The sequence below is a fragment of the Macrobrachium rosenbergii genome, chromosome 25, assembly GCF_040412425.1.
Source record: "Macrobrachium rosenbergii isolate ZJJX-2024 chromosome 25, ASM4041242v1, whole genome shotgun sequence".
NCBI classification, from domain to species: domain Eukaryota; kingdom Metazoa; phylum Arthropoda; class Malacostraca; order Decapoda; family Palaemonidae; genus Macrobrachium; species Macrobrachium rosenbergii.
In genome coordinates, this window is record NC_089765.1 from 44,809,794 (window position 1) to 44,819,409 (window position 9,616).

The following is a 9,616-nucleotide window of genomic DNA, read 5'->3' on the forward strand; positions in this document are numbered from 1 at the left end:
AAATTTTGCAGGATTGCTGGACCGAGATATATTTGAAACCCCATATAGTTGTGGGGTTTTCAGTTAAATAATAGACACTTCATCAAAAGTGCCAGAATACAGCAGGGTACCATATGTTGCAAACAATGGTTTTTATTGTTGAGAAGAGAAGAAACAGCTATATCTAGAATAACCTACAATATAAAATTGTAAAGCTGCTAACGACAAAAGTAAGGAGGAATAGCTGTGAAATGTAGCTCTGGGGGAAGAAAAATATATGGGTAAAAATTCTATCAACTATTGTGAAAACTGGTTTAATGTAAATAATGGCGACAATAAAAATCAGTTTGAGGAGATATATTACGAGGCACTTGGAAAACATTTACTGATATATGACGGCTCCTCCAAATTATAAATATGAAACCTGATACTATAAGTTTCTGACACAAGAAAACCAGTCTCATGACTGGACACAACGGATCACTGACAAAGCCAGCTGAGAAAAATGATAAATTATAACTCCCCTCTAATTGCAGTACACTACGGTACTAAATGTATACATACTGCTGAATAAAGTTTCTTTTAAGATAGCAGTAGAAAAAAGGTACTTCACTTGAAGATCGCTTCATTAACAATTACCAGTGATATATTCAACAAACGAATATAGCGTCAGAGGTAATTCAGTTTCCTTTAAAATCTCAGACAATGTCACTATTCTCAAACATTTTTATCAGTTTTTTTTTTTTTTAGGTTAGACATAAAATGAGTTCTTTTCACTATTCTCTATCCTGTGCCCTTTCTTCTGAACTTTTATCAGGTCTATCCCTTTTCTCCCTGATTTCATGGGTCTTCCTACAGCTCTTTGTCCTACTACTCCCATATCTACAGTTTTTCTGACTAAATGTTCCTCATCCCATGTCCAACCATCCGTCTTGGAGATCAGTCTTTCGCTCCAGCCTCTTGATACCATATCTCTCAACCAATTCCTCATTTGTAATACAATCTTCTCACTGTACTCCAGCCATTCTATGGTATCACTTTTCAAAAGTCTGTTAATTTCCTTGTCAGTAAACAGAGCAGTACTGGCTATATTTACCCATCATAAGTCATAGCTCTTTCTACTAATGGGACATCTTATTTATCAGTCTAACTATTTTCTCTCAGTTTCACCCATGCTGCAGCTACTCAGTTTTGGCTCTCACGGTTCAGTGTGTCCCAAAGGTAACAAATGCTGACTTCTTCTGAGACCTATCCATCTATCACAACTCTAAGACAAAGAAAACAAAATTACTAAAATCTAATTTTTACAGTAACTATGCAGGGTATTAAAACATGGAATCCCCATCGTTTGATGTCTATTATTTTGATTTTCATTGGCAACACATACAATCAGATCAAAATGAAATATAAGGTGAAGTACATAATAAGTATGACAGGTTTAAAGCAATCTTAATCAGACTGGACTGTTCTAGCAACAAATTTTTCTTATTACTTATTATGCAACTGCCTTGAAATAATTGAACGCCGCACCAAGCAACATAACACTGTTAAGTTCAATACATTACTTTATTTGAATATTAACCACAGCATGATGTTTCAACAAGGAATTTATGACTTCAACCCATCCTGCCTTTAGATTTATTATTAATAAGCTTATTACTACTCTGAGGAATGTTTTATTTGTATCTTTTCTTGTCTAAGAGATAATTCCAAAAGAAAATATTAGAACAGCAAGTACAGCAGTATCATAAACAAGTACATTTAACATAAGAAGTCATGAGTTCCAACTTGATATCCATACAGTACTTTGAAAATATTTTGGCCATGATACTTAAGAGTTAAGAGTAATTTTCTTCAGGCTTCTGACATTAGAAAATTTACCTGTGAACTCATGAAGATATCACCAAAACAAAGGGCCTCAATAAAGGTTTTATAAGTGTGGAAACAGCACAGACTGAAAAAGTTAACTACCATATAGTTATTAACACTTACATTCTTAAGTAGTTTAACCAGATAAAAACTGGGTAATTTGTATGGGGGAATGCCATTATACAATGTAAAAAGTGTGAAAATTAAAAGTAATTATTTTATGATGATGAACGTTCGTTTTCATGGATTCTGAAGCCAGCTCTCTAAAAAGGACAAATTCTAACATCAAAATCACCTTAATTATGTGCAAATCACATGGTGCCAGATACTTCAAGGATTTTTCTAAGATTTTCCTAGATTTTCTGAAGTTTGGTTGAATTTACAGTACTCAAGCTTTAAATCTATCTTTTAAAGAAAATATACAAAATATAAAATGTGATCACCATGCTACAACATGGATTGTGAAGTTTAATAACACCTTTTCATTAAGTTGTGCAGCAGTAAACCGTGACAAAGAACAATTCAATGACAAGTGCAAAAATAACAGTCAACTCTGAATAAACAAAATAACTTCATATACACATATTGTGTCATCAGTATTCCACTTAGATTACACAAACACTTATTATACAAGTTCACTTCAATGAAGCCTTACAGCATAAAAGACATTCTACATAAAAAAGTTATGGATACTGTATCAGCATTTACACATGTATTAGGTCTTAGCACACTTGAACAAGACCATGTTTTCATATTATAGATCTTAATACATGAAACTTGACGAAGATACGAAAATATGTAACTTACTTTCACTTAAGGACGGAAGTTATCATACAGCAACCTTACAAACATTTTACTCTAAAAGTAATGTCACATTTGAAACATGCAATCTGGCAAAATACAAATTCAGAATATGCTAGATGTTCTGTACATATGTTTTATGGCATCAGAGTTCATCACGAGCACTTAAAAGAAAAAATAAAATAAAATATGTAACATCAAATTATCGAGTCTCCATTTTCTGATACCAGGTATCGTTATGATCACCTCAGCTACGTATGAAAATCACTTTCTGTATTTCTAGTAGTAAGTGTAAAACTGTCTAAAAATAAATCGTTGGCCACGCGAAGTTATGGTAATATTCTGCATCAGAGAATTTATTCAAAGCCCAGTTTTTATTATACATCAAAAACTACTTGAATATTTTATCTGAAGATGCGATGAACATGTTGACTAGATGTTCTTTATGATGGGATGATTCCTCTTCTTTTTTTTTCTTTCCTGTACTGTACACCATCTACCAATGCAAAAGATGTAAGATGCTGAAGAAAAGTGAGATGTTTTATAGGTTCATTAAGGGCAGATTCACACCCTGGGCCAAGCCAACAAGACTTTCTCTAATGGAATTGTTACCACAGTTCCTTGAAGCCTGAAACAAATATGCCTTTGATAAGGATAAGATTTTACTTCATATCTTATGAGTTTAAAAACATAATAGGACTGAATAATTTGATACTGTATCAAAGTGACAGACTTATTACAATGTGATTAAAATCAAGTAAGTGCAGTATGGTACACTGAAAACCAAGGTGAGATTACAATTCATTTTTGTTTAAGTCAATGAATCTGGTTTAGTTTATAATTCTAGCAACATATTTTCTCTTACGGACAACGAATAATATAAAGAAGAAAGGTCCATATACATTCTGCAAATACAATTAAATGTCTAATAGTACATAATAAAATCTTATTTCTACACTTTTAATTAATAAATAAAGGGAGCTTTTAGCAAAAGCAAAAATTCCTTAAAAGCTACAAGGGGAAGCCTATGATATGGGAAACTGCTATGTTTGTAAAAAATTTCAAGAAATCTCTCGTCTAAAGACAGTTTTCCACAAAATTTCAAGAAATCTCCTGTCTAAAGACAGTTTTCCTAACACTTTTATTTTTCATTTACATACAAATTTTACAACTAAGTTATCTGTGTGGAAAAAATATTTACTGTGAATTAATCTGTTCAAATATTGTTGCGTTTCCTCTGAGGAACATGAAAGAATTCAAGGGTATTACTCTTTTAAAGATTTAAGATTTCAGACATAAAACACAATGAGGAGTGCTGAGTCATTAAAAAAAACTCTGTAATGGTATTTGTCCTGGTGTTTATTTATGTGTAAGTAATGACTAAGACATCACACAACTTTTTTAACACTATAAAATGCCTCGGAATACCAGAGCTTATTTTAAAGTTACCTATTGTCATGAATTACCAGTTATACCCTCTGCCGGAGAAGTTGGCTTCATAATATTATAAAAAAACTACAAACTTAGTGAAAATAGTGGAAGTCATAGATAAAAACCTCATCTCCAGTTTAGAACTGTCATATCCAAATAGGCTGATGTATGCAATTACTAAGTTACACTTTAAACTTAGTGAAAATAATAGAAGTCATATTATCAAAATCTCACCTCCTGTTTTGAGCTGACACTTCCAAATGGGTTGATGTACTCAAAACAACACAAGAACCACAACAATTACAATAATATTACCTGTTGGGCTCAGTCAAGAGGATGACAGTAACGGATGCAGGGGAGATGACCCCATGTGAAGGGTAAATGTGGCTTTTATTAGCCAGAAGAGCTGACCTTTGGTTTGTTAACACTCTAGCCACTGCCACTCCACCACCTGGAGCCAGCACCTTCACTTGCTGACCTGGTGACAGCTGATCACCTCGGTAGGGCAAGTAAGGACGGTTACTTGGATAGCCTGCAAGTGTGGAAAACTCAGTACGTACCATTCAGCATTGGATTAATTTACTTTCATAATTTATTACAAGAAAAGCAAATACAAAGTATTTCATGAAGTCTGTTTTTAGGTAAGCCATAGATTCAAAAAGAAAGTATCTCCTGCTCCATAACACTATTTTAACTACAATTTCCTATTTGGATTAAACACAAAAACCCTAATTATTTTTTTAATAAATCCAGCAACATTAACCTAATTATTTATGTATTACTCTAATAACTGATTCTCATATTTAGCAAAACCAATTAAATCTCTGTCCACTTCAACAAAACAATAAAAACTCTTTACAACTGATCCTTACGTCTAGCAGCTTCACTATCGTCCCTCCATGTACTGAATTCCTGGTGGGACCGGGTCCGTCTTCTGCTCCGGTATCTTCTCCTGTATCTATCATCCCATTCTGAAAAGCCATTTGGACAATGCTGAATCTCTAACCTTCTATTTCTTCAAGTAAAATGATCTACATCTAGCCTAGACTTCCTTTCCTTCACAGGATTGTTTTTCTGTCTTCTTTCCATGAATGCTAAGAAGGCCATTGTTCTTGCATTACGCTTGACTAGGTGCAGCTAACTGTGTCTTGATTATACCATAAGCATTCTATCTCGCAATCTTGGAAGCACTTGTCCAGATTTGATCATTTTGATCATTCCAGTTCTTCGGCTTTCACAAGACGTCTCATGATTGCAATAACATAAAACCTCTTGGTTCTATAACCTAGAACCATACACATGCAGATATACTCTGTACGAACATATACTGTAGAACCATACACATGCAGACATACTCTGTACGAACATATACTGTAAATATATTAACACATATATATAAATGTACACATATTTGTTAACACATATATATAAATGTACACATATTTGTGTGTTATCCTAGTCAAGAGGTACCAGTCATACTTCACCAGTAAGAGCCACAACTTCAATTCCAGACCTGGACAAGCAATTCAGGCCTCTTCCTTAAACATCTATTGTGCCTCTGTTGACTCATTACCTTTAGTTTCTTGATTGTGGTGAGTCACAGTCAAGAAGAAATAGGGCATCAGTCTAACAACCTAATCCCAAAACATTTGCTAAAAACCAGAAGGCTAGCACCTCCCAGAGCCAGTGCCCTGTGGGAAGGGACGCATAAGTGACAAAAAGGATAACCCCAGTAATCCTAAAACTAAGATGTAACAATGAAAACTACAGCTGGCAAGGTGGGTTAAGTTAATTAATCAAAACCCCATTTATCTTTCATTTTAATTCAACCTATGACAAATATAAGAAAATAACCCCTGGTATCAATGACACCCAGTTAAATAAAAACTGCGTTAGGGAGAAAATATTCCCAACATGTTTACAATTGTGGATGTATGCATACATCTACATACATATAATATATATATATATATATATATATATATATATATATATATATATATATATATATATATATATATATATATATATATATATATATATATATATATATATATATATATATAAATATATATATATATATATATATATATATATATATATATATACATATATATATATATATATATATATATATATATATATATATATATATATATATATATATATATAAACAATATTGCAATAAGGAAATTGAAAGACTGGAGTGCTAGATTTTTTGCATTTACTCTAAGATACTTCCTAGCAAACTACTTACAACAGAACACAAGATTACGAAGATGACTCTGTTTTACATACAACAATCAAGATTAGATGGCTATATAACCATTCTAATACACACAAAGATCATGACATCTGAGGTCTTCTGGTGGGGAACAGCTGTCTAGAATTAGCCCAGATATTAGATAAACCAAGGAAAAGCAAAGGACGTTAACAAGGATAACCAAGGTTCTTTAGTTTCCTATTTTATATTCATTTCTAACGTCTTGTGCTGAATGGGACCCATAATTTTTTGACCTTGGCTCAAACTAGTTATTTTCCTTTGCCAGGTATCTAAAGAACACTAAGAGAAATCTGGGAGCAATATTTGTACATCTTGTTATGATACTATCAAGAGACCAACCAATTCGAAGCCATTTTTCAATTGGTTCACAATAAGAGAATTTTTCAATGTTAATTTATTCTGAAATTTAATTCCTTACTTGTCAGGGCCAAATAAAATGAATCACAGTCCATACGTTGGATTTCATAATGTTGCTACTTTGGTGAGGACGATTTCTTATAAGCATGTTTTTTATAGTTTTACTATATGGAAAATTTTAATTTACACTGAATATTTTCAACAATGATTTGGTAGACTTAAAACTATTTAAAAAAAATGAAACAAAGGGTGTTTTTTCAGGTGATTCTGGCCTCGTGTGAATGTTGTCATAGAGTGACTTCAAAGCTTTATTGTACCATGAAATTTCCCTACAGGTAATTTTGTTCTGGCCACATTCTGAATGAGATTTCTCAACTGACTAATCCTAAGAAAATTTTCTAACAGTCTTTTTATTATTACAATTAGATTTTATTATAATATAACTTTGCCACTGTCATCATTAAGCACTTCGAAACGGCTCTGTACGATTCTTACTTAAATGCAATGGCCGACTACTGGCATTGCCTGAACTATCTTTTCAAACTGAAGGCACCTCAGTAAGAAAACACGTTATTTCAATAAGCAATTTTATGGTTCCGAAAAACAAATAATACATAATACAGGTCGATCCTCGTGTAATGCGCAAGATGTACAAAACGACAAGGACTGGGAAGTCTGTCTAGCCAATTTGAAAAGGGGCTATGGCCCAACAATTAAGAAGTTTCTTTAGCCAATTTGAAAAGGGGCTATGGCCCAACTTCTTCTTCTTCTTCTTCTTCCCAGCTTGTTCCCATTTTTATATGGGGTCGCCGTTTCGGATGAGCTGTTTCCATCTATTTCTATCCTGTGCTTCTGCCTCATCAATTCCCTTCTCACGCAGGTCTCCCCTCACACAGTCCTTCCATCTCTTTCTTGGTCTCCCTCTTCTTCTTCTTCTTCCCTGGACCTCCATCCCCATAGTATGTCTACCAACGTGGTCCTCATCTCTCCTCAACAGGTGTCCATACCATCTCAGCCTCCCCTCCTGCACTTTCTTTGATATTTCCACCACCTTAGTAGACCCCCTAATGTAATCATTGGGCTATGGCCCAACAATTAAGAAATTTCTTTGGCCAATTTGAAAAGGGGCTATGGCCCAACAATTAAGAAGTTTCCTTGGCCAATTTGAAAAGGGGCTATGGCCCAACAATTAAGTTTCTCTGGCCAATTTGAAAAGGGGCTATGGCCCAACAATTAAGAAGTTTCTTTGGCCAATTTAAAAAGGGGCTATGGCCCAACAATTAAGAAGTTTCTTTAGCCAATTTGAAAAGGGGCTATGGCCCAACAATTAAGAAGTTTCTTTGGCCAATTTGAAAAGGGGCTATGGCCCAACAATTAAGAAGTTTCTTTAGCCAATTTGAAAAGGGGCTATGGCCCAACAATTAAGAAGTTTCTCTGGCCAATATGAAAAGGGGCTATGGCCCAACAATTAAGAAGTTTCTTTAGCCAATTTGAAAAGGGGCTATGGCCCAACAATTAAGAAGTTTCTTTGGCCAGTTTGAAAAGGGGCTATGGCCCAACAATTAAGAAGTTTCTTTGGCCAATTTGAAAAGGGGCTATGGCCCAACAATTAAGTTTCTTTGGCCAATTTGAAAGGGGCTATGGCCCAACAATTAAGAAGTTTCTTTGGCCAATTTGAAAAGGGGCTATGGCACAACAATTAAGAAGTTTCTTTAGCCAATTTGAAAAGGGGCTATGGCCCAACAATTAAGTTTCTTTGGCCAGTTTGAAAAGGGGCTATGGCCCAACAATTAAGAAGTTTCTTTGGCCAATTTGAAAAAGGGGCTATGGCCCAACAATTAAGAAGTTTCTCTGGCCAATTTGAAAAGGGCTATGGCCCAACAATTAAGTTTCTTTAGCCAATTTGAAAAGGGGCTATGGCCCAACAATTAAGAAGTTTCTTTGGCCAATTTGAAAAGGGGCTATGGCCCAACAATTAAGTTTTCTTTAGCCAATTTGAAAAGGGGCTATGGCCCAACTATTAAGTTTCTCTGGCCAATTTGAAAAGGGGCTATGGCCCAACAATTAAGAAGTTTCTTTAGCCGATTTGAAAAGGGGCTATGGCCCAACAATTAAGAAGTTTCTTTGGCCAATTTGAAAAGGGGCTATGGCCCAACAATTAAGAAGTTTCTCTGGCCAATTTGATAAGGGGCCATGGCCCAACAATTAAGAAGTTTCTTTGGCCAATTTGAAAAGGGGCTATGGCCCAACAATTAAGAAGTTTCTCTGGCCAATTTGAAAAGGGGCTATGGCCCAACAATTAAGAAGTTTCTTTAGCCAATTTGAAAAGGGGCTATGGCCCAACAATTAAGAAGTTTCTTTAGCCAATTTGAAAAGGGGCTATGGCCCAACAATTAAGAAGTTTCTTTAGCCATTTTGAAAAGGGGCTATGGCCCAACAATTAAGAAGTTTCTTTAGCCAATTTGAAAAGGGGCTATGGCCCAACAATTAAGAAGTTTCTTTAGCCAATTTGAAAAGGGGCCATGGCCCAACAATTAAGAAGTTTCTTTAGCCAATTTGAAAAGGGGCTATGGCCCAACAATTAAGAAGTTTCTTTGGCCAGTTTGAAAAGGTGCTATGGCCCAACAATTAAGAAGTTTCTTTGGCCAATTTGAAAAGGGGCTATGGCCCAACAATTAAGAAGTTTTTTTAGCCAATTTGAAAAGGGGCTATGGCCCAACAATTAAGAAGTTTCTCTGGCCAATTTGAAAAGGTGCTATGGCCCAACAATTAAGAAGTTTCTTTGGCCAATTTGAAAAGGGGCTATGGCCCAACAATTAAGAAGTTTCTTTAGCCAATTTGAAAAGGGGCTATGGCCCAACAATTAAGAAGTTTCTTTGGCCAATTTGAAATGGG

The 9,616-nt window shown here is 34.8% G+C and overlaps 1 protein-coding gene across 3 annotated transcripts in view; it reads right to left on the minus strand.

Moving 5' to 3' along the window:
• Window positions 1–1,317: 1,317 nt before the first annotated feature.
• LOC136852626 (uncharacterized) overlaps window positions 1,318–9,616 on the minus strand; it is a 200,956-nt gene continuing 192,657 nt past the window's right edge. For all 3 annotated transcript variants that reach the window (XM_067127549.1, XM_067127551.1, XM_067127550.1), the window contains 3 exons: window positions 4,953–5,051; window positions 4,396–4,612; window positions 1,318–3,277 (listed from right to left, as the gene is read on the minus strand). In XM_067127549.1, coding sequence (XP_066983650.1) covers window positions 3,214–3,277; window positions 4,396–4,612; window positions 4,953–5,051 — 380 coding nt within the window. In that variant the 3' untranslated portion in view covers window positions 1,318–3,213. The remainder of the gene's footprint in view (window positions 3,278–4,395; window positions 4,613–4,952; window positions 5,052–9,616) is intronic.